Source organism: Primulina eburnea, chromosome 8 (assembly GCF_022965805.1).
Source record: "Primulina eburnea isolate SZY01 chromosome 8, ASM2296580v1, whole genome shotgun sequence".
NCBI classification, from domain to species: domain Eukaryota; kingdom Viridiplantae; phylum Streptophyta; class Magnoliopsida; order Lamiales; family Gesneriaceae; genus Primulina; species Primulina eburnea.
Window position 1 is genome coordinate 5,905,928 of NC_133108.1, and position 25,015 is coordinate 5,930,942.

The 25,015-nt window shown below is 35.0% G+C and overlaps 2 protein-coding genes and 1 long non-coding RNA gene across 8 annotated transcripts; 2 read left to right on the top strand and 1 right to left on the bottom strand.

The window, feature by feature from the left end:
* The first annotated feature begins 289 nt into the window (after positions 1-289).
* Positions 290-4,838, top strand: LOC140838708 (coatomer subunit zeta-1-like). The gene is made up of 6 exons (XM_073205214.1): positions 290-420; positions 1,253-1,412; positions 2,174-2,321; positions 2,717-2,794; positions 4,450-4,534; positions 4,613-4,838. The coding sequence occupies exons 1-6, from the start codon at positions 418-420 to the stop codon at positions 4,670-4,672; spliced, it is 534 nt and encodes a 177-aa protein (XP_073061315.1). The 5' UTR covers positions 290-417; the 3' UTR covers positions 4,673-4,838.
* A 146-nt stretch (positions 4,839-4,984) lies between these two features.
* Positions 4,985-18,415, bottom strand: LOC140838707 (uncharacterized). Of its 6 annotated transcripts, none has more exons than XM_073205208.1 (7): positions 17,951-18,415; positions 17,028-17,077; positions 12,974-13,104; positions 12,788-12,859; positions 9,435-9,468; positions 7,009-8,812; positions 4,985-5,517 (listed from the first exon to the last, which is right to left on the bottom strand). In XM_073205208.1, exons 3-6 carry the CDS (start codon positions 13,081-13,083, stop codon positions 7,565-7,567), a joined length of 1,464 nt encoding a protein of 487 aa, XP_073061309.1. In that variant the 5' UTR covers positions 13,084-13,104; positions 17,028-17,077; positions 17,951-18,415; the 3' UTR covers positions 4,985-5,517; positions 7,009-7,564. The 6 variants fall into 6 exon arrangements, with proteins under 6 accessions (XP_073061309.1, XP_073061310.1, XP_073061311.1 ...); XM_073205209.1 differs by having other exon boundaries at positions 12,974-13,134; XM_073205213.1 differs by lacking the exon at positions 4,985-5,517 and having other exon boundaries at positions 7,629-7,952; positions 8,242-8,812.
* A 5,187-nt stretch (positions 18,416-23,602) lies between these two features.
* Positions 23,603-24,463, top strand: LOC140837733 (uncharacterized). The gene is made up of 2 exons (XR_012119444.1): positions 23,603-24,122; positions 24,196-24,463. It is a non-coding gene; the product is annotated as an uncharacterized lncRNA (long non-coding RNA).
* The last annotated feature ends 552 nt before the right edge of the window (positions 24,464-25,015 follow it).

The following is a 25,015-nucleotide window of genomic DNA, read 5'->3' on the forward strand; positions in this document are numbered from 1 at the left end:
TAGTACTTTGTATCCTATATTAATTAGGAAAAAGAATATTTTCCCCACCTGACATAAAGAAAATAAGTTTACAATAATTAATATTGCGTGACCGTCCAAATATTATATTAGCGAGAAGTAATATCTTGTTTTGTCCAATATTTTATTTAATTATTTTTAAAGAAGTATAAGTTAATAATTTGTATTATTATACTGTTTTTTTTTTTTTTTGGTAGAAATTAGTTTTTGCCTTCAGAGTTGAGACATATATATTAAAAATAATTTTAATATAATACGTCAAACTTTGTTCTTTTGAAATGTTAAAAAGATCCGAACAGACTTTATGACAGTGAAGTAAATCAGAGATTTTAGTGCAGCGTGGGATTGGTCTCCCCCTTTCTCTCGATCCGCACTGGGCTCGAAGCTACTCCGTCGGACATGGTATTTCTCTCCATTTCTCCATCTCCCTCTCTCAATTATTTTCTTATTTTTACGGATTATTGCGATTTCATTGGGACTTGCCGTTAATTAAGAACCTAGGTAACATTTTTAGGTTTACATTGTAATCTTCTTTTTGTGCTATTCATGGCCGGTGATCCGTAATTCTTGAACAAGCCGGATCTAATTTAGATCGTGCTTCACTTGTTCTGGTTTTTTTAAGGGATCAATTCCGTTAATATAGTGGACATAACTGGGAATCATTTGCTTTGACATCGATTATTTTCACTCTTCACTTGATCGTAAAAACGAAACATTGTAGTTAGGTGAGATGATGAATGTCATGGGTTGATTCCCGAAAGTGTTTTGTTACTCGTTGATCTAAAATGCTAAATAACATGATCGAAAGCTTTAAAAAGGCGGCTTTTTTGTATTAAAAAATCAAGGTGCGAGATTTTCTAGTTGAACTTCTCTATGAAGAAAATGATTGTTTGTTTTGAACATAAGTATTGTATTCGCGATTATTATTTTCCTAAACAATGGAGGATAAGTAAAGCGAAAGCTAAGTTATTATTTGTACAAGTGCAGAATCTCTGTATAGAAGAATTAGATATGAAAAAAAAGGAAAGAGATTTTGTGACTTTGTAGTAGGCTTCAGGTTTTATTGGAGAAAAAAATGAGAACTTGAGTTCACCAGAACAGATTTAAGAGTTTTAAGTGATATACAGCAGTTGAATTGAAACTCTCTCGAGCTTCATTCGTGACTCAGAACTTACTTTCTTGTATTCTGAAATATGGTCTTGATTTTAATTTTAATTAACTATCTTGCTGGCAGGACCTCTGCCCTTTGATAAAGAACATTCTACTCCTTGATTCAGAGGGGAAACGTGTTGCTGTCAAGTACTATGCAGACAACTGGCCTTCAAATAGTGCGAAGGAAACTTTTGAAAAGACTGTATTTACCAAGACACAGAAGATGAGTGCCCGGACTGAAGGTATTCTTTGATTTCAAAATTTTCAGATTATTGCTTTTGCATGCGCAGCTGCATCTGATTGCTTAATAGTTAATATGCTTTTAGATACTTATAGTTTTTATCAGTTTGTCATGGATCATCCCCTTCTTTACCTTTTAATATACATTATTAATGACTAGTGAGATAATTACTTTTCAGTTCTAATCTTCCTAGGGTTTTTTGTTAAAAATTTTGCTTGGGGTGCCCAACTTGTTGATGTGAAGCATAGGTTTTCCATTTCTGACATTGTTTACTACCTTTTTGTGGTTTGATCAGTAATTTAATTCCCACTGTGCCGGTTACAATGTTGATGTGTTATTGGCTAGTTCGAAATGAGTCTGCAAAGAATGTTTGAAACTTTTTAATTTTATGTTATTCTGGTATGGTGGTGCTTCTGTGAGGAAGTGGCAAAATGAACAGTTTTATGCCACTTGGAAACCTTAGGCAACTGGGTTAGAATTTTAGTAGTTCATTTTCTCAAAATTTCCTTCTCATACATATAAAGTTCCTTTTTCCGAAAACCGAATTCAGATTTATATTTTATTGTTTTTGGTTATATCGAGGTTACAACTCCTGTGGATTATATATGCTTGTGCAACTGAATTGGAGATGTGAAATCTTGTTTGTTTGTTTCATGAATTTTCTGGTTTTCAAGTTCATTACCTATCCTTTTTAATCTGAGAAGGTGGGCCTTATTGAATTGGGCTGGATGGTTATTTACTTGCTTGTTTTTTACCCCACAGCGGAGATAACTATGCTTGAGAACAACATCATAGTGTACAAGTTTGTTCAAGACCTGCACTTTTATGTTACTGGAGGTGAAGATGAAAATGAACTCATTTTATTCTCAGTTCTTCAGGGATTCTTTGATGCTGTTGGTATTCTACTTAGGTACTTATCATAAACTGGTTCTTATTGGTATCTGACGATGGTCACTTCTTTTTATTACTAGCATAAATGGTACACTGTACACTCGCGTGTATGCATAATACATGCTGTGAATTAAATGACAGAGTTAATTGATATATACAAGATAAATTTGAGTCAATCACTTAACGAGAGAAGGAAATATTTTGATAAAGTCGAAGCTTTTATTTAAAAACAGGTGAGTTCTACAATGTTATAATGTGTAAGGTTAGATGATTTTTTTTTTATAAAATTTAAATTTTGTAAGAGAGAAATATCCTTAAATTTAGAGGACGTTGTCAAGAGAACAAAATTTAAATTATGTAAGGTAAAAACGCTTCATAAACATCATGTTTCATTTTACACGTTATTTCGTTTAGGGGCAATGTCGAGAAGAAGGAGGCACTTGAAAATCTGGATCTCATTCTTTTGTGCATTGATGAAGTTGTTGATGGCGGGTAAGAATCTACGTTTTTCCTTTTTCCTTTAAAGAGTGTTATTTACACTCCAAAAAGTGTTAATAACACTCCACATTACCTGATTATTTTTCCATTTGACAATATTGCTATGATCCCCCATCTCACTTGAGAAAGAAATGAATGTTTAAACTAATTTATAAGGGGTGACAATGGGCTCTTATAATAACTTGGACTAGTCAAATTCGTAAAACGAGGACGGATACGAAGTAGTTGTTATAGAGGCTCGTTGTACAGTCGCGTATATGCATGGCGTGACAATAGTGATATCACATATGGTCACCAGCAAAAACACTGAGAGATAAGTGTTATGCACGGCATAGTGCTATGTGCCATCTCTTGAACATGTGGGGTAAAGTGCCGTTAACCTGTAGGACCCACATCTATATTCTCGATACTGATGGATCGAGGGTCAGGTTACGACGAGAACGTCGCATTCTGAAAGAGGGTGATTGTGATACCCCACCCCAAATAGGAAAGAAATGAATGTTTAAAATAGTTCGTAAAGGGTTAAAGTGGTCTGCTGTAGCAACTTGAGCTTGTTATTTTCGTAAGATGATGATGAATACAAAGTAAATGCTATCGGGACTCGTTGTGCAGTCGCACATATGTGGGCATGGACCCGAGACGTGACAATTGCCCTTATAATATATTTCCTTAAATAGTAAAATCTTTATTTTCCTTAAAAAACTCAAATACAAAACTTTTGTTTTATATGTAAAGAACTAAACTTTTTATTCATAGAAACATAAATTTTTATATTTTTAAAAAAACCGTCACAAAATAATTTTTAATATATAAAGATATTATTTGAATTATATTATATTATGTAGATAAATATTAAAATTAATTTTAGTTTAATTTGTTTTTTTATTTTCAAGAATGTTAATAAACATGAAATTAACGTTGAATTTGATAAGTAATAATTTATTTTAAAATAAAAATTTTTTTTATTAGTTATATCTATTTTATAAGATGCTTTATAATTAATTAGAAAAGTAAAATTTTTAAAGTTATAATATAAAATTAAGAAGATATATAACAAAAAAATTAAAATAATAAATACAAAACATAATTCTTTCAAAAAGTTGAAAAAAATAGAAAATAAAAGTGACGATTAGTTTTTAATATTTGTTTTGTTTGTCTTTTAAATTTCATGATATTAATAATTTAAAATATTTTGAGTCATTAACGTGCCCCTTCTAAATATCATGATATTAACAAATTAAACAATATTTTTGAGTAAATAATGTTTTAGATAACTTATTTTTAAAATTGAAACTACCAGAATTTGGCATAAAACAATCAATTAAAGGGTATCATTGTCAATTTTGGTATAAAACTTAAAGATGGGAGTGTGTTTAACAAAAAATGGAGTGTAAATAATCCTTTGCGTTCTTGATTAATTTGATTTGGAGAGTTGCGCAGCTGATGAAATTTTGGTTGATGGTGCAGTAAAGTGCCTCTTTTTATAAACTTGATAGGAACAGTTTTATATATGCATGCTGTTTGTGTAAGCATACGCGTGCATAGATTTGTATATGTGTGTGCCTGTTTGTATATGTGTGCGCGTACGTAGATGCTTTTTATTTGCAATAATGTTATTTATGAAATGGCTTTTCTCTTTCCATGAGCAGAATTATTCTGGAAACGGATGCATCTAGCATTGCAAGCAAAGTTGCAACACACAGTATTGATTCCGGAGCACCTCTTGCTGAGCAAGTAAGTATTCTCTAGCACTCTTTGAAAAACTTGCAGATAATTTCCCTCTAATTTTTGCTGCTTAACTCGTGATTGCAGACAATAAGTCAAGCACTGGCAACTGCTCGCGAACATCTGACTAGATCTCTTTTGAAGTGATGAAATGTGGGATTAATTTTACATAGAATACACTAGACAAATATGAAGGAAATTTATGTTTCATTCTCTAAAATGCTGTCAATTAGCTTCAGTTGCCTCAAGAGAAGGTTTAATGTAATGAACTGTTGACTCGTGAATGTTGGGAGAAATTGAGATCTTGGGATGACATCTTAACTCCGACTTTTGACTCGTGAATGTTTTTGAACCTGCGGTCAACCTTCCATGTCTGATTTCGAAGAGAAAACGGCATGAAAAAACTTGGAAATGAATCCGTTCATGAGCTTATATAGTCACATTACGACTTATGGTGGGAGATTGTTGTGTATCTATATGGGTGTTGTTTCTTTGGGTATGGCATGGTAACCACATACCTTGCAATCGGTGCCATAGCCCTTCATGACAACATTATCTCCAGTTTCAGAATTATTACAGTTGTATGCTTGTTAACGTGCAATCCCGAGCTTCTTATGCCTAGATTATTTTGGTCAAATTTTAGAACACCAATCTCGCTACGTTAGCACACAGATGACTATTTTCCGCAATGAATGATACAAACAAGGTATGAACTAATCCTTTATATATAGAACTAATACCATTTCATAATATAACATTTCATAATATAACGATTCGGCAAGGCAGGAACGTGACAGCTTCTCGTGGTGTTGTTGATAAGTAAACAGAATTTGACATGATGTTTCGAGTTGTGGGGGTGTTAATCGACGATGAACAAGACTGACCTTTCACGAAGGCACACTTTTATGAGCTTGTAAATGAGAAGTGTCGGTGCTCCAGCGCATCTTTCCACATTCTTGAGAACTTGTCTGCTAAAGAAGTGTGTGGGGATTCTGTAGGAGAAAACAATAGAATAGTGAGTATATATGATAAAATCATGAAATGGTAAACTGACTGGTTGAAATTTCTAACTCATAAATCACATCGAGCCAAAGTAATCCAAAAAAATAATTTAAGCATTTTGAACGAAAAATTGAATAGGTAATCAAACTAAATATCAACCAAGTTTCAATGGGGGGGGGGGGGGGGTAGAATTATGTAACTTGGTCAGTGTGTGTCCTACATTCTCCTCTAACCAGAGCAATAACTTATGTTCAAAACACCTTACATTTCAACTATGTAGCTCCTAATAATGATCAACATGTATCAACAAATTTCACAACACAACTTTAGAACACCAACTACAGCCCTTGACTGTGAACGCTCTTTAACTAGTGAAGCAAATTTTCTTCAGGTTTAGACCTTAAGACTGACTTGTAATCGACTTTATTCAACTTAAGAAATAAGATTCCATCCTAATCAAAAAACTTCATTACTCTTCAAACAATTGCTAATTTATTTCTGCTCTTAAAATGAACATTGATGCAACCGCATAATTTCAACCAGGCAATAGCAAAACAAAGGGGGGGAAGCGGATAAAAACTTGACAACAAGACGCTCTGAAAAAGTGATGTTGATAATGTACATTACAGAAAACTTATTCAAACAAAAATACATATATGTAATTTATGTTCTTAAAATGTGGAAATGTACTAACTTGGACATTGATGCAACCACATAATTTCAACTAGGTATTAGCAATAGCAACACACAAGGGGAAAAAAGCGGATAAAAACCTGACTACAAGACGCTCTGAAAAAAGGATGTTGATAATGTACTTAACAGAAAACTTATTCAAACAAAAATACATAGCTGTAAATCTATTTGTTTATGTATTACTTAAAATACAAACATACATGTGTGACTATTTAAGAATACTAAAAGACAAGTCTGAAAACACTGTGATCCTCCAAAAGAAAATTATCTTCCGTAAACAGAAGAACGCACCAACTCTAGTGAAAGAAGAATTTTTCGGGAGCCCAGGCGGCTTAGTACATAAATGCAGAAATGTGACAAACTAGATGAGGGATTTACAAGGGACTGAGCATTTTGTAAAACTGTAGTGGATGAACTTAGATTAAATTCTCAACTAATATAATTACGATGGTTCATTGTAAAGGTAATGAACTTATTGACAAATAGAATGTGGATGCCTATTGAAATAAATGTCAGACTATATTTTTAAATTCATAGTGCAATTTAAAAGCAGTCCACGAGAACCCACAGAGAATCAGCAACAAATATGCTTTCTTTAAAACCTTAAAAAAATTGATTTTCGGCCTATAGAGTTTGCAAGAAAAATACAATATGGCCCATAGAAACCATAGTTTCGTATTCACCAAATTAGGCATGCACAAGGTAAGATGATCACTAAAAGCACAAGACATGTTAACCATCAAAACCTCCTTGTATCATATATATAAGGACAGATGAGGATACTTTACCTTCAGAATCTTTAAGAACTGAAGCATTACTTCGGAGGTATAATCTATCACATTGACGTAATTCTAAGCCTTTCATCTTAGCAAGCTCGTCCAACATATGACCTATAAACTGATAGGCGACCATACTCACGGTATCACAAGCTTCCTGCACCTCAAGGTATTTATTAACACTCCTGCTCTGCTCAGGGAAGGGGATTTTCTGTTCAACTGGTGCATCAGAGAATTCTAATTTCGAGGTGGAAAATGAAAATTTTGTCGTCTTTCCACCACTAATTTCATTGTGGCTGGTGTCAGGTGAGTTAGATAGAGAAAATAGTTTTTTCTTGATTGTCGCTTTAAGAGGATCAGCATAAGCCAATGCCACATTCCCCAAAACATCCTGGTAGGTGATGTTTCGTATCTGTGAATGAACAATCTAGTACTTTTGAGTCCCCGCATTTTGCGGAATGAATCAAAACTATGGTTTTTATCTGGGTCCATTTCTGTGGTATGAAAAGACGTTAGAGGTACATCGAACTTACTGCTTGGGGACAGAAGAGGGGAAAAGCAATTTGATTTAGCTGTTGATACAGGTAGAAGTTTCACAAATGCTTTCTGAACCACAATATGAATCATGAGAATAATGTCCGCCATACTGAGGATTCTCTCTTACTTGTTCATCGTCATCTGATATATAGAGGATATCACTTTTTTCTAAATCCTCCATGTATGCGCTAGAAAAATCTCGATCAAATGCATACTCAGGTAGAATGTTCCATACAACTTCTTTTGCTTGAGCACTGACAATTAATACATATTCTACCTCCTTTTGTATTTCCTCCTCCACTAACTCTTTGGTATGAATCCCTGAAGAGGGTGATCTTCTGAGACGTGGACGTCGAGATCTATTTTTGATGATGATGTCAAGAGTTTCCAGTAAACAATTTGGGACCTTGTCCATATCGCTACATTCAAAAAGATATTCAGTCAATAAATTCCTTACAGCCCTGCGTAAACTTCTGATCGACATCTCAACATTAGGAGACAGTAAAACGTTCACTCTTCTCACTTCTATCAAGCTTACTATCTTCGGATCATTTATGAAGAAAATAGCCCTTGCTATGTCATTTTGTAATGCTTCGATTTCTGGTGAAAATTTCCTAAATTCTATTGCAGCAGGCTGGTTAAGTATCAGCTTTAATGTCAAGCCAGCAACTCCTAAAGCGCCAGCTAACGATTCTGCAGGCTCATTACCTTTACTAAGATCCAAGAGCATCTCCATGCACTTTTTCCTTATTACATTGATTAAACCATCACGGCTCCATCCAGATTTTGGTGACTGCAGGGTTGGGATGTATCCCCTAACTCCTCTCACCTTCCTATGCATAGCGCTTAACGCTCTAAAAGGGAAGTCCTCAAGCCCATCCAGTATCTTGATACCTGCAGCGCAATAAGCTTCAGAAGGAGTTGGACAAACCGCCTGATACCCACGAAAAATTGTCACATCTTTCAGTAGTTGAAAAATATGTTTCAATCTTGTTTTGGAAATGTCACTCTTATCAGCAAGAACTTCAGGAAGAAACTCTCTAATTATCTTCTTCATACACCAATTGGTTTTTTCGTATTTAACTAATCCCCCCGTGAGTATCTCAACGAAAGAATGTAATCCTTTGTTTGTCATGTCATCAAGAAGGAAGAATACATCTTTGAGATCATCGTGAGAATTAAAAATTTGTAAACCCTCTAGAACACCACGGTTTTCCATTTTGCAGTTATATGCATTATATCCCCTTTCTACGCAACTTCTTATGTCATCATAGTTCACCTGGAATGAAACATCAAATTTCCAGAACATCAGACAAAATAACCTCCATATGCAGAATGTAAATTCACGCATGTGTTCAAAGTATGCAATTAAACCACTACATGAAGCATGTGATAAAAGGATCAAAAGAATGTGACCAGTGCAATTTTCTTAAAAATAAATCAGATATTTCATAATTTCATAGTAGTCAACGCAAGTCAGGACATATGATCTAAGTTATGTCAGGACGTATGATCTTATTTCCCTAATAAAAATCACGTTTGCAGGTAGAGGAGATGAAGTTCAAGAGTCATATAGTGCTCAAAAATCAAAATTAAAATAGAGATTGAGTAATTTATTTTCTAAATACTATTGAAGTTTCTTGTGTGATCTATCCAAGTCATACTTAGTCTTTTTCTTTCACTTCATCGCTGCTACTTTCCACCGAAACTTCAGTTTCACCCAGAATATCACTAGAAAACCTGATAAGGATGTCCTATAGAGAAGTAATGAGAATGTCAATGCCTCAACCCTACACCCCTATGCTTACACAGAAAAAGATGAAGGGACCAAGTGTAAACCATTAAAATAATCCAAAATCCATTAATGAAGTGTTATAACACAGTATAGTAAGAAAACTCACATCGTCCTCTCTAACTATTGACTCAGGTAGAATCCTGCCAAAAAAAAAAGAGTAAAAACACTTCACCACCTATTATTCACTCAAAAATCAGTAAAATGTTTCCAAAAAACCCGGAACCGCATTTATCAAAACATCAAAGACAATAATATCATCAAGGAAAAAAAAAATCCCTTAATAGGCCCAAGTTTAAAGCACAAATGCAATGTGTGGCCATAAATTATTAGGAAATAAGTATAATCCTAATTTAAAATATAAATGCATTGATTGATTAATAAAATGATGATAAATGATAAAATATGACCATGTGGGAAAGTAGGTAATATTATTTTAAAAATAAATATATTATGGAGTTGAAGCATATGGTTACGCATATAGAAAAGGTTTCACAATTAACAATAATAACAAAACCCTTTTCTGCAAAAAAATACAAAAATTTCAAGTTCATAACATACCCCGAAGGCTTAATGCACATTGACAATTTTCTAAAACGACAATAACACAGCCCTAATATCAAAATAAAGCAAATGTCACATAGCAAACTCAAGTTTTTTTTAGAAAAAATAATGTACAAAAAAATTTATATATCATGTTGATTATATCGTGGGGTCATTGACAACAAATTTTTTTTCTTGTTTTTAAAAATATTACTCATAGTTGGTAAGTACTAAGTAATATAAGAACATAAATTAAAATTCATTCCAAACATCATGATTATTTGTGTAACCTCATATCCAAACCTCAACTCCCAACCTTGTCCAACCCCACTTCCCAGTCACATCCCGACTTCACCATCTACATTTAACGTGTTATAATTCCCTTCAAAATATAACTACCATCACAGTACATGTTAAATTTTTTGACACAGATCTTCAAACTCATTGCTACATGTTAACCATGGAGTGAAACCATATCCAAACTCTTTAAAGCCAAATCTTTACAGATTTAAAGGATTACCTTGATAGGCAGTATAGTTTCTGTTTACAAACGGTTATTGTGATTAACAGATAGCTACGTTGCATGGATACGGGTACGAGTGTCGTATCGAATACGATACAGATACGGCGACACGTCAAATTTTGAAAATATTAGATACGATACGGTTGAAATATTAGATACGATACGGCTAGGATACGACAATCATTAAAATATATATAAATATTATATATATTTATATTTATATAAATTTAGTATTGAAAAGTAAAAATTAGAAAAAATGGAATGAAAGAGACGGACAAATGTATTTAGGGATTTAAAAGCCCGGCCAAATTTATTTTAAATTATTTTTCTTTAGTCCCTAGAAATTTTAATTTTTTTTAACCCCTAAAACTTTTAAATATTTACACTTTTGCCCAAACGTATCCGAAAAACGTATCCATGCCGTATCCATGGCGTGTCCTCGCCGTGTCCAAAACGTATCCGGCTGGTCAACCCTAAAAAAAGTCAACGATATGTATTTTGAGGTATCCGACACGCGTATCCGTATCCGTGTCGTATCCGTGTCCGATACTAAAAAAAAAATTAAGGTATCCGTGCTACATAGACAGATAGTAGGGAGTGTGATGTTTTCACCAAACGTTAATATTGATTTATTTAGAATTCAACCTTCTTCGAAACAACTCAATAAACCCAAGAAAAAAACATACAAGGACATATTAGTTTTTCATATTTCTCTTATGAACTCAAGCAAATTAATCAGCATGTTTAACATGAAGTAACATATCCAAGACTAGCAGTTCGTTGCTCACGCAATGCACGTGATAAAATATGAAATAGTATAATCCAAATTTAAATACAAATGCATTGATTGAGGAATTGATATGACGATAAATGACAGAATATGATTATGTGGGAAAATTATAAAATATTATTTTAAAAATAGGTAAGGTTTCACATGACAATAATAACAAACCTCATTTTAGATAAAAACGTAAAAGCAAAATATTTCAATATCATAAACATATACCCGAAAGCTTAATGGAACACATTTACAATTTATTTTTATTTTTTAAAATGACAAAATTAACACATCCCTAATGTCAAAATGAATCAACAAATTTTCACATAGAAAACTCACGTCTTTTTACAAAAATAAACAAAAACTATTAATCATATTGATTTTATAGTGGGGTTATTAATAATAATTTTTTATTATTTTCTTGTCTATTGAAAATATTCCTCCAAGTCGGCAAATAATATAAGAACATAATTTAAAATACATTCCAATTAAAACATTGTGGTTGTTTTGTGTTACCTCCTACCCAAACCCAACCTTGTCCAAACCTACTTCAGTCACATCCCTACTCCAGTCATCTACAATTTAAGTCTTATAATTCCTTTCAAAGTATCACCACTATCACAGTACACATCATCTACAATTTAAGTCTTATAATTCCTTTCAAAGTATCACCACTATCACAGTACACATCAAGTATTTGACAGCGAAAACTTCATACTCATTGCTATGTGTTAATCATACTCAAATTCTCTTTAAAGCCAAACCTTTAGAACCTCTCTTTAAAGCCAAACCTTTAGAGATTTAAAGGATTACCTTCAAAGCCAGACAGCCAGTACAGTTTCTCTTTAGAAACATGATCATATGGCTTTATTAAAGTTACCATAACAGGGAATTTTGAATTTTTCACCATCAAAACATATATTTATCTAAAGTTCAACCTATTTTTAAGCAATTCAATTTACATAGAAAAAAAAATATAGAGACATAGTTCATACATCAAGTTTTTCACATTTATCCAATGATTTTTTACCAATTAATCAACATGTTTAACATAAAGCAACATGTAATAATAAAAGGATATGGAAAACAAAAATTATACAAAAAACAAAGAAAATCCATACCAGGAATTTCCTACATAATCAAAGATGAGTAGTATATGGACGAAAGAATTTCTAGTGTTTTCCATAAAATGTGTGCGGGACTCTACATATTGGAGTAGCACAAATCGAAAGCCATAGTTGTTTTAGGGTGACAATATCATAGTACTTGACCTTAAAAAATTTCATCCACAAATTTAAAAAAAAAAAACCTCTACAATTCTAAGGAGGCTATAAGCTCGAAAGGAGACGCCAAGCCCATAAAACTAGGTTTCTAGACTTGTTAGCCACACCACATTTCTTTTTAGACGAGCTTTCTAGACTTGTAAGCCACACCACAATTTCTTGTTGAACCAGTATCGGATTCTTAGAGGCTGATTCAAAACAGTGCTCTTTTCTCGATCAATAATGACCCCCAAAACTAGAATTCTCCACCATGATCACATCACACTGAAAAAAGGTTTACAAAAAGTACACTCACATGAAAACAAAACAAAAGAAAAACAAAATCTTGTGCATACTTATCATTGGGTGGCAGTAGTTCTTCAGCACGTTCTTGTTCTCTTTTGGACAAGGATAGACCCATCAAACATCTACGAAGTAATTTTCAGATTGAATTACAAAACATGCGTCAAAAGAATGAACATAAAAAATATCATAAAGAGACAAAAGGGATGAAAGGAAAAGTGCTTGGAAGAATTAATTACCGGCGCTTGAGCCTAAGAAGAGACTCACGCTCCTTAAGTTGAGATGTCAAAGCTTTAAAATCTTCCTTATGCCATCCTCTTTCAGTCGGTCCTTCAAAATTCTCCTCCATAGAGTCGAGTTGTGAAGGAAGCTTGAAAAATAAAATCGCCGAAATAGGAATCAGAAAAATTCCCCACAATTACCAGTAGCAACTTTCCGCGAAGCTCAAGCAAAGTAAAATCAGCAACTTTTAAATAAATACGAGCATCATTATATTTAGTTTTATTGCTAACGCTGTGGCAGATAATTTACTTCAACGATTAATCATCATCCTTAATTTCAATCAACAACTTAGGCTTTATAATATTTCAGAAAATTACGACTTTCAACTAAAATGCCCAATCTCGTATATTTTAGTTTAAATCACACAAATTCACAATATTAATATTTCGAATATTTCTTGGCTAGAATATTCGCAACACAATTGCATAATTATCGAAATATCGTTAAAGATAATTGCATTACTAGTTCAATATTAATTTATAAGTTCGCCGGAATATACCAAGAAGTCGATCAACTCTTTTAACTACGATCTTAAGTCTTAACCCAGTATTTAACCAATAATGATGTGATATTTGAGCCAAAATTAATTTAAATTGAGTCAATGAAATTCCTCACTCCGGGCAGCTTCTATAATTGAACAATAAGCGGGAATCGAGATTCAAAATCGCCAAGAACTAAAACAAAATTTCAGCAAGGTGCAATGTTGGTGGTCACAAGGCATTCACGGCTGGCTCAAAGTGAAAAAGGTCGGGTTGGTCAGAAAGTGTTCTAAAGTTCGAGTACCACCTTCCTTATGTCGGAACCCAAGCACAACGTCGGTAAAACAGCCGGAAATCGCGAGGAAACAGAGATGCACAGGTGAGGAGGCCTAACGTTTTCAGATTCAGCTCAAGTCGCGATTCTGAAATCCATTTGAAAGTATTTACAAAATATTATATACAAATTTTTTATAAAATATTTTAAATTGTTCTAAGAATATGTCTCCGATTAGACAATTACTTATAAAACGATTTTATAAAAGTGTTTTTTTACAAAATATTTATTCATAAAAACATTTTTATAAAAAAAATTATAAATAATTGTCTAATCCGAGCTATATTTATTCTTAAAACAATTGTTAAAATATTATATAAAATATTTTATAAATTCTTTCAAAAAGCTTTCAGAATCGCGACTTGAGACGAACCCGAAAACCCTAGGCGCGATCCTCGCCTGCACGGCTTTACTAACCTCTCGATTTCTGACTGTTTTACTGACGATGTGCAAGGTTCTGACATAAGGAAGGCATTACTCGAACTCTATAACACTTTCCGACCAAACCCGACCTATTTCACGTTGAGCCATCTCGAACCGAGTTTCTCCGGTGAACTTATGCCGCATGAACAACACCATTTCACCTTGCTGAAATTTTGTCTCAGTTCTTGGCAATTTAAAAGCTCGATTACGGCTTATTGTTCAATTATAGAAGTTGCTCGTGGTGAGGAATTTAGCTTGATTTAATCCGAGTGATGAGAAAGATGTTGCATATTCAGTGAGGCATAACTGAAACATGAACTCACCAATGAGTTCATTTTTTTTTAGTCAGTGTTGTGTCTTATGACTTATTTTGCTCGATGGCGAGCAAAAGGTTAGTGTGGGGGGTCGATGTGTCGATTTTAAATATTTTATTGTCTAATTTTGAGTCTCATTCTTTCATATTTCGTTTATGTTGAGTCTATTTTTAGTTCTTTTTAGCTATATTATGCACATTGGTTGTCCCTCGTATGTTTCGGTTTGCTTTGTAGGTGAATGAGATAAAAAATAAAAAAATAAAGAAGAAAATACGGGCCAGATATGCGAGCATGACGGGCTAGGGCGGATGAAATTGTCCGTCTCAGTGCGTTGGGATGAAAATAGAGTGAAATTTGCGTAGAGTTCGTGATAGGGCGGGTATTTTGGCCCGCCACAAGGCGCCCGAGTAAAGAAGAAAAAAAAGCAGCATCTCGTGCTAGGCGGGTGATTTTGATCGCCCTAGCGCGATCCGATAAGGAAACATGATTTGATCGATTTGTTTCCAAGTTTCTTGATTCCTATCTACATTGAGAGCTCAAATACACGATTTCTAAGCATCATTCAGAATTTTTGGACATATCAACTTCACCTTGGAGATCCGCCGAACGAAAGAAAAAAAACTGGAGTCAACTAGTCAAGAAAGCAAGAAGAACTCGGGATTTTCACGCAGCTTTTCTTCTTTTCTTCATTTTTTTCTAGTATTTTTAGTTTAAAAATTTTGTGTTAATCATTGTTTTGATAATTTCATGATGATGTTTAGTAGCTAGACTTTATAGTTGTTGGGATTTAAGGGGATCCTACCCCAAAACTCGATTTTCTTCGTGCTTGATTGTGTTACTGTTTTCTTTGAATTATTGAAGCATAACTAACTTCTGTAATATTTATATTGTGAATGAATTCGAAAAGATAGTTTGCAATAAGAATGAGTTGCATGATCCGTGGATTTACAATTTACATAAGACATATGAAACCTAGTTGCCAAAGGCGAGAGGCGCCATCGGGCGAGCACCTTATGCCTGGGGTCATCCCAGGCGTAGCGATTCGCTAAGGCGAGCCCAGGCGCTTGCCTGGACTAGCCTTGGAAGTTCACTCAAGCGCGTTAATGAATTGTTTTTAATTAATTGTTTAAAACAAAAAGCCAAACCCAAACCCTAGCAAACCATCACTCCAATTACATCTGAAACAACCAAAAAAGACTGATTTCACATCTTTTGGACGAAAAGAAAGAAGAAATTGATGTTTATCAAGAAAATTATGAAGACCAAAAAGAATACAAGTCCGAAGGTTCTGGAAACTCTGATTATCTGATGGAAGAAGATGAACTTGATTTGGATAATTGAAGAATTTTAATCATGTTACTTATTACTATGAACTTATTAATTTTTTTTTGTTTTGATTGACACTATGACTTAATCATTTCATATTTTAATTTATTCATTTTAACATAAATATATATTTTTTAAATAAAAATATGTGTCTTACTTCCGTAAGGCGGGCACCTTGCCTTGCGCCTCAGGCTCCATGGCCCTTGTGCGCCTTGGTGTGCCTTGCGCCCTTGACAACTATGAAATGAAATTGAATACATGTTGATAGTGATAATCCAACAGGCCGAAAGCTAAAAGACTCCATAAATCGTGCATGCAATTTGCCTTTGACAAATAATTAAATATCATTGTTGAATTATTTCAATATAGCTTGCGAGAGTGTGTTGATAATTTAGAGAATCTTGTCAAAAGCATGAGTAATAGTTGAGATTGATTATTTGAAATAAACGAAGGGTAAGTGAACTGAAATTCACAACAAATTTATTTTCACTTGATTTTAATGTTTATTTTAAATTATATAGTTTTATTTACTCATTGAATTATAATTTCTCCATGAATGCAACTTTAAGTTAAAGCACTTCAAATAATCGTTCACTCTGCTAAAGAATAAATTTTTTAAATAATAATTGTTTGATATAGTCTTTGTGGGACGATATCTGCACTTTGTATACTATTCTATAACTAGATTCGTGCACTTGCGATTATTTCTAGCAACAAAGTTTAAATTTATTTTGGGGAATTTTCAATGCAAGACAATACTCTCTTACGGCCGACACAGCACAGTGAAAGGTATGTTTGTATGAGGTCCATCAATGGCGTAAATACCGACATCGAGGCAAGAAGGAACACATCCAATCATGTGGGCCCAAGTCAACTGACCATCGTCAGTGACATGTCTACCAGCTAAACAGCCGGAGGACCCCAGTATACCAATCACTGTTCCGATCCAATAGGTCGGCCTAGATACATCGGATGCCGAATCCATAAGAATATCGACCAAAATCTGAGCAAAATAATCAGATATAACATCCAACCACCATCAACATAAATCAATATACATCGGTACGGAGCTTACAACTTGTCGATGGAATTATGGCAGGTGTGAGATTCTCAATAAATACCACAATAGACATACCTCAAATAATAGTCTGAATATCCAGAAAATCTTCCAAGACAATTACCCAGCTGTAGTTGAAAATATACTAGTCATAAATTATGATTCGAGTCAAAGATGCATAAACAAGGAATTCGACTCATTACTCAATCCACCAATTTTCCCATAATTAACCGGTTCCTCAATTTTTCCCTTATATTTCATAACAACATATTATTCCACCAAAGTCCACAACAATTCATCAATCCATACAAAGCTCCTTCATCGCACCAACTAATTCAATAAATTTAATTATTTAAACAAGCTAAAATCCACAAAGTTCGAAGTTCTAAATCTCAACTCAAATGTTGGTAACGATCTCGACTCTTCAAATAACGATGAAATTAGCATGACAAAATATGACAGTTCAATACTAAGTTCACAACGCCCGATTTATCGTGAACATAAATTTCAAAGAATCTCATAAACAAAGAGGAATCAATAATTATTTTCGCAATATTTGAGTTTTAGGTTAATTCTTATCTCGAATATCCAACACAAATAACCAACAATACTCGCAACAATTCTAGAAACAATGATAATTTAAATAATTAAATTAATACCTCCAAAATCTTCAAATTTGAATTATTTTGGTATATTTCCCAACATTTGCTCTAAAATTTCTAAAATCTTGTTCACATTGAATTATTTTTTTTTCAAATCCACCATAATCCCTCCTTCGAATATTTACTAACTCAATAACTGTATCAACAAATCCGAGAATCATCGCACAATCATCGCACACAAAATTCTCAAATAATCGCAGTTATTAATTTAATAAAAACTCAAACTCAAATACCTAGATTCGTCCAACTTCGGCACCAAAAATCAATAATCCCACAATTAATCAATATGGTGCGATAAATAAGTCGAAAATAAAATAAATCGAGCGGGTAAAATCTCACTTCTGGGAACCCTTGAATTTACGAAGGACGAGCTAGAAACGATCTTGAAAGTCCTTAAAATCGAAGCTAGCTGAGATGGGATCGGAAAAGCAGCTACTAGGCATAAATGTGACGGCAGCGGCTGGAAAAATACTCAGACCGCGACCGGAAATAGAGCGGAAAGGGGCTTGGCTAAGTCTAAACTCTTCCTAGACTCGAAAACACTATTCACGGTCGGAAATTAAGGAGAATCTTCGCAGAAGGCCTCGGAATGATCATGACCGAAAACAGAGCACGGGTCACGAGAGCAGGAGGCGGCAACGAGCTTTGATTCTTGTTATTCACGGCACAATCGATGTCCTAAGCTCTTGGGTTACGTTTTATGATGTCGTAGACCACTTTCCGGCCGAGAAGAGACGTCCGCGGCGGCGAATTGGAGGGAGACGAGAGAGTGACAAGGAGAATTTTTGGGGCTTAGGGTTTAATATTAAACTAGTAAAAGATACGCGTGATATTATTTTTAATTTGATTAAATAACACTAAATAATTAACATGAAATTAATTTCGATTTAGAAAAGTTGTTCGATTTAAAAGGAAAGTTTTGTTTTGATTTGTTTATATTTAAAATATAGAGTGATTTGAAAAAGTTTTTAGTAGAGTAAGAAGGGTAATTATGGAATTAAATATTTTGGTGTTCTCAAAGGTAGTTATTGTAAGGCCCTCACACTTAATATAATAGTATAGATAAAGATTTTTCGTTACTTTATATTTTATGATATGTCCTCCGGTGATTGACAAAATAATTTAAAATAGAGTGAGTCTCATGTGAGACCGTCTCATGGATCATAATCTGTGAGACGGGTCAACCCTACCCATATTTGATGTTGCACGAAATTCGGGTGACCAAGTTATTACGAGAGATTATCCGCTACTTTTGCGCCCACACCAGTAAATTTCGGGATCGCCACCTACGTCACGATATGAGGTTAGAGGTATCGGGATATACCCGGCAACAAATCCTCCAACACTCAAGTTAGCAAACGCCTCAAATATGTACTCACAAAAGCTAAAAACTTTTGGAGCATATTAATGAGATAAAGTCCATCCCCTTAAAATGGAGAGATAGCTCTTATTTATAGACTCTCATGATGGGCCCTGGGCTTGAATACCATGGGCTCTTTATGAGCCCATTTCTCTTAATTAATGACCCATGACAATCTTTACAACCTTAATTAAATTCTAATTACGCCAAACTAATATCCACAAAACTAAACAATTCTCTAGGTTAATACCAATCATAAGCCCCCCACTCTCGAATACCTACACTTTACTGAAGGTGATCGAGAGTACTAATTAAAAAAAAAATTTCCCCACGCCCCTAATAAAATAAGATACAGAAGATTTTATTTGCTCTATATTCTAATCCTGCCACTAGGTCAAAACTACCTAGTTAGATTGCTGTCTTTTCGAGTTCTCTTTCATAGGACGGGGGGCTGCAACAGACCTTGCTTCTCGGCTACCACTAATATGTCGGTCAAGCGTGAGTTCAGCGGGATGTGCTGGAGATGAGGGCTTTGAGTTTCCCGCCTTTCTTCCTCCTTGACTCCGAACTTTTCATCATCTCTTTTTCTTTTCACAAGATAACGAGGTTCTACAGATTCTTCGATGCGAATGTACTTTTCTGCTCTTTAAAGTAATTCTTCCAAAGTGTTCGTGTGGGGACCCGGACGCTAATCATGTTCTTAATCATTATTGGGACTAATTAATCAATTATAAAACAGGGTCTAAATTTTTTTTTTTAAAATACAAAGCGGAAACGTAATGTAATTTACTCAAATTACATATTAAACATGAACATACAAATCTTGCGTTATCTACAAGAATTCAACTAGGTTCAACTACATATCAGTGCTGAATCCTATGTTGCTTCGAAGCCCGGATCTCCACGCTATCTAATCTGCTCTCATCCTCTTCTTGACCCTGATCCAGCCCTACCTGTTGTCATGCACACATACAAAACAAGACAACAGCCGGATAACTCCGGTGAGGTATAAATATCCCAGTATAAACAATGTAAACATGCAGTCATATAAAAGCATATACGAAAGCATATAAGGATTATTCATAACATGTCTCAAATCAGAAACATAAATCCAAATCAAACATTCGATAATCATGAATGGTATAAACAATGTAAATCAACATGTCATATCAGACTCAACTCAACCGACGCGTCGTCTCAAAATCGACTCAACTGACGCGTCGTCTCAGACTCGACTCAACTCTATCCTAGGGATCCCGATGTCTGTATATAGGTAATTATATCGGATCTCAGTCGATAGAAATGAATCAATCCCTAAACGGCATTAATATAATTCATATATCAGTGTCTGGGCGAATCAGCCACAGCAGTGACGAATCAGTCAAGAATTTGGCGAATCAGCCAATAACCAGACGAATCAGCCTGTAATTAAGCGAATCAGCTTAAGTTTAGACGAATCAGTCAATCACCAGACGAATCAGCCGGTGACTAGGCGAATCAGCCTATAATAAGACGAATCAGTCAATAACCCGACGAATCAGCCGGTGACTAGACGAATCAGCCCATGACTCAACGACTCAGTAATCAATACATTCAGTCAGTACCTAAGCAATCAATCAATGACTAGCGAATCAGCAGCCATTACATGCAGTGGCTATAAATCAATAGACAACAAACATCAATCTCATCAATTACAAGAATCAATGTAATAAACTAAGTATGTGATTTAGGGAAACTCGAGTCAAACATTCCTCGAGTTGTGCAATCTCAATACAACATTAATTTATACCTTTCTTTCTGATACCCTGGCTCTGTCGAAGTCTCGAACCCCAAGCCTGTCAATACTCAATCTGACAAGAACAATATCGAGGAGTATAATATCAATACACCACTCGAATCAAATCTGTTCTGCTCAATAGTTAACCTAATTCAATATCGATGGCATAACGGTATAATATCAATATACCCAACAATACCATATCAATCAGATATTAATTCTAATATCTCCTACTCAATAACAACTCAATTCTGATATCAACTCGACTCCAAAACTACTCCGAAAATAATAACAATTCCATAATCAGTCCGTTTCTAAATCTGACTTCGATTCTATGATGTCTAATATGTCAAGAACAACATATATGAGTTCCATTCAATTCTGACAATATCATAATTCCAAAGCATGTCAAAACGTAGTAAAATTTACGTCCAGTTGTAGCCTACGTTGCTAGGAACTCAATACTGAAGTCAGATTCAAAATCGGACGGGCGGATCTTTCACAAAAGGCGTAAGGATTTTTCAACTCGTTTCTCCGTACCTTTCTCGATTCTCCCCTTTCTGATTCTGAAGAATTTGTGCATATATATACTCGTGCATGCAAGCTAAGAGGTGTCACCATTTTTCGCACAACACGTCGCACCGCGGGTGCGTAGGTGTAAGACCGCGGGTGCGCTCATGCTTCGACAATCTTATCTATTCTGAAATTGCATGACCGTGGGTGCGGTACATGTCAAGACCGCGGGTGCGGTACTGCACCGCGGATGCGGTCCCTGCTAACACCACGGGTGCGGTCACCCTTCGGTAAAACTGACCAAGTTTCTGTCCATGCACCGCGGGTGCGGTACATGCAAGGGCGCGGGTGCAGTGTTGCTTCGGCAACACACTCTGAAATTCAAATTAAATGGCCACACATTATCTTAAATCGTGTCTCAGTTAGCCCTTTCGTAATCACGTTAAATTATACGTCGATAATCCTTGATTAACAGTGATTAATTCTCGAGCATTACAGTTCGGGGGTTTTCCTGCTATTGACTCTTTGAATCTCCGGTGACGGAGGTTCTGTTGCATGATTCCTGCCAGTAAATCGTGATTGACATGCGGGACTTCATGGACGGCCTGAGTGAATCATTGTACGAACTCTCTCAGGATCTCTCCCTCTCTTTGGACTATGGTGAACAAATAAGACGTTGTTATGGGATACTTCCTATTAATGGAGAATTGTTGAAAAAAACGTCTCGTGAGTTCCTCCAGGCTGCCTACTGTCCCTGGGGGTAGCTTGTGGAACCAAGTAAGGGCTTGTCCTGATAGGGTAGCTCGAAAGATTTTACAGTAAGCAGCGTTGCTGATGTCATAAAGGTCTGCCTTTGCATAAAATTTGTCGAGGTGATCCTGTGGATCCCCTTCTCCTTTATACTCAGGAAAGTTTGCTATCTTCAATCCAATCGGCAGCATTTCCGCTAGTACGGCTGTGGTGAAAGGGCTACGTCGTGCAGGGAAAACTTCCATTGCAACCTCTTCTCTTCTCTTGGCGTAGAGTTTTTGACAAGAAGGAGGTGCATGGCTATGAGCCTTGTCATCTCGAAGTACAGTCCCCTTCTTTAGGTTTTTCGGTGGCACGTTGTTGGTCTCGACTACCTCTCTCTCTGGCAAGATTTTCTCTGAATGATGCGAATGGGCTCCTTCGCCGCGCGCTCCCCTGTTCTTGATGTCCTGCTGCCGAGTCGCGAGGTATTGCGCCACGGCTTCGGCTGCCGCCCGAGATGCTGTTTCCTCCATCAATGCCTTAAGAACTTCGGACGTGATCAGGAACTCCTCATGCTGCGGGCGAGCTGGGGGAGGGCGTCCATGCTCCTCTTGGGCATCATGGGTCGTACGCGATCGTGTTTGAATTCTCAGTGATCAGGTGGCAGGGTTCCCACATACGGCGCCAAACTGATGCTGCACGAAATTCGGGTGACCAAGTTATTACGAGAGATTATCCGCTACTTTTGCGCCCACACCAGTAAATTTCGGGGTCGCCACCTACGTCACGATATGAGGTTAGAGGTATCGGGAGATACCCGACGACAAATCCTCCAACACTCAAGTTAGCAAAGGCCTCAAACATGTACTCACAAAAGCTAAAGACTTTTGGAGCATATTAATGAGATAAAGTCCATCCCTTTAAAATGGAGAGATAGCTCGTATTTACAGACTCTTATGATGGGCCCTGGGCTTGAATACCATGGGCTCTTTATTGAGCCCATTTCCCTTAATTAATGGTCCATGACAATCTTTACAACCTTAATTAAATTCTAATTACGCCAAACTAATATCCACAAAACTAAACAATTCTCTAGATTAATACCCATCAATATTCATAACAAAAAGTAATATTCTTAGCATAAAAAGTAATATTTTTTCATGGATGACCCAAATAAGAGATCAGTCTCACAAATACGACCCGCGAGACCGTCTCGCACAAGTTTTTGTCTTTAAAATATAAAGATATTATTTGGAATTATATAATTAATTAGAAATGTAAATTTTTTTAAGTTATAATATAAAATCAAGAAGATATATAACAAAAAAATTAAAATAATAAATACAAAATATAATTCTTTCAAAAAGTTGAAAAAAAAATTGAAAATAAAAGTGACGATTAGTTTTTTAATATTTGTTTTATTTGTCTTTTAAATTTCATGATATTAACAATTTAAAATATTTCGAGTCATTAACGTGCCCTTTTAAATATCATGATATTAACAAATTAAACAATATTTTTGAGTAAATAATGTTTTAGATAACTTACTTTTAGAATTGAAACTACCAAAATTTGGCATAAAACAATCAATTAAAGGGTATCATTGTCAATTTTGGTATAAAACTTAAAGATGGGAGTGTATTGAACAAAAAATGGAGTGTAAATAATCCTTTGCGTTCTTGATTAATTTGGTTTGGAGAGTTGCACAGCTGATAAATTTTGGTTGATGGTGCAGTAAAGTGCCTCTTTTTATCAACTTAATAGGAACAGCTTTATATATGTATGCTGTTTGTGTAAGCATACGCGTGCATAGACTTGTATATGTGTGTGCATGTTTGTATATGTGTGCTCGTACGTAGGTGCTTTTTATTTGAATGTCAAAAGAAGAAAAAAGAGAAAAATAAATGAGAATCATTAGGTAAAGGTGAAATTCTATAAAAATATATAAGATGCTGAAGAACATAAAGTATGTGAGATAGTGGGTTGTCCGGAGAAATTTGCCATAATGTTATTTATGAAATGGCTTTTCTCTTTCCATGAGCAGAATTATTCTGGAAACGGATGCATCTAGCATTGCAAGCAAAGTTGCAACACACAGTATTGATTCCGGAGCACCTCTTGCTGAGCAAGTAAGTATTCTCTAGCACTCAAAAGTTGCAGATAATTTCCCTCTAATTTTTGCTGCTTAACTCGTGATTGCAGACAATAAGTCAAGCACTGGCAACTGCTCGCGAACATCTGACTAGATCTCTTTTGAAGTGATGAAATGTGGGATTAATTTTACATAGAATACACTAGACAAATATGAAGGAAATTTATGTTTCATTTTCTCTAAAATGCTGTCAATTAGCTTCAGTTGCCTCAAGAGAAGATTTAATGTCATGCAACTGTTGACTCGTGAATGTTGGGAGAAATTGAGATCTTGGGATGACATCTTAACTCCAACTTTTGACTCGTGAATGTTTTTGAACCTGCGGTCATTAAGACAAGTGAATGTTTTTGAAACTGCGGTCAACCTTCCATGTCTTATTTCGAAGAGAAAACGGCATGAAAAAACTTGGAAATGAATCCATTCATGAGCTTATATAGTCACATTACGACTTATGGTGGGAGATTGTGGTGTGTCTATATCTATACTAAAATATATCATCTAAGGGATATCGTGATCTCTTTGGGTATATTTGGTGTGTGTGATAAGTAAAGGATATATTATTAAACTCATGTTTGTGTCATTTTTTATGGGTCCAATTAATCAAGAAGTTCATGATAAAAAAAAACATACTTACTTGAAAAGATATCACATTGTTTTGGAGGGATTGACAATCCAATTGTATATCCTTACATTGAGTTTTGACATCAATCCAATTAATTATCATATCCTACACACCAAACATAGCCTTTTGGTATAACCAAATATTTTAATATTAAATCATAAAAAGAAATAATCAATGTATCGGACGCAATACGGAAGCAATCAAAAAACTTACAACATAATTTCTTTTTTAGAAAATATGGTCATAAC

Bases quoted from the DNA above. Each gene is read 5' to 3' on its own strand.
- LOC140838708 (XM_073205214.1), top strand. The intron at 1,413-2,173 runs GTATTCTTTGAT...TTTACCCCACAG, and splicing joins GATGAGTGCCCGGACTGAAG to CGGAGATAACTATGCTTGAG. The intron at 2,795-4,449 runs GTAAGAATCTAC...TTCCATGAGCAG, and splicing joins GATGAAGTTGTTGATGGCGG to AATTATTCTGGAAACGGATG.
- LOC140838707 (XM_073205210.1), bottom strand. From the start codon at position 13,083: ATGGAGGAGAATTTTGAAGGACCGACTGAAAGAGGATGGCATAAGGAA. The intron at 12,860-12,973 runs GTAATTAATTCT...ATTACTTCGTAG, and splicing joins CTTCTTAGGCTCAAGCGCCG to ATGTTTGATGGGTCTATCCT. The intron at 9,469-12,787 runs GTATGCACAAGA...TTTTTTTGGCAG, and splicing joins CTACTGCCACCCAATGATAA to GATTCTACCTGAGTCAATAG.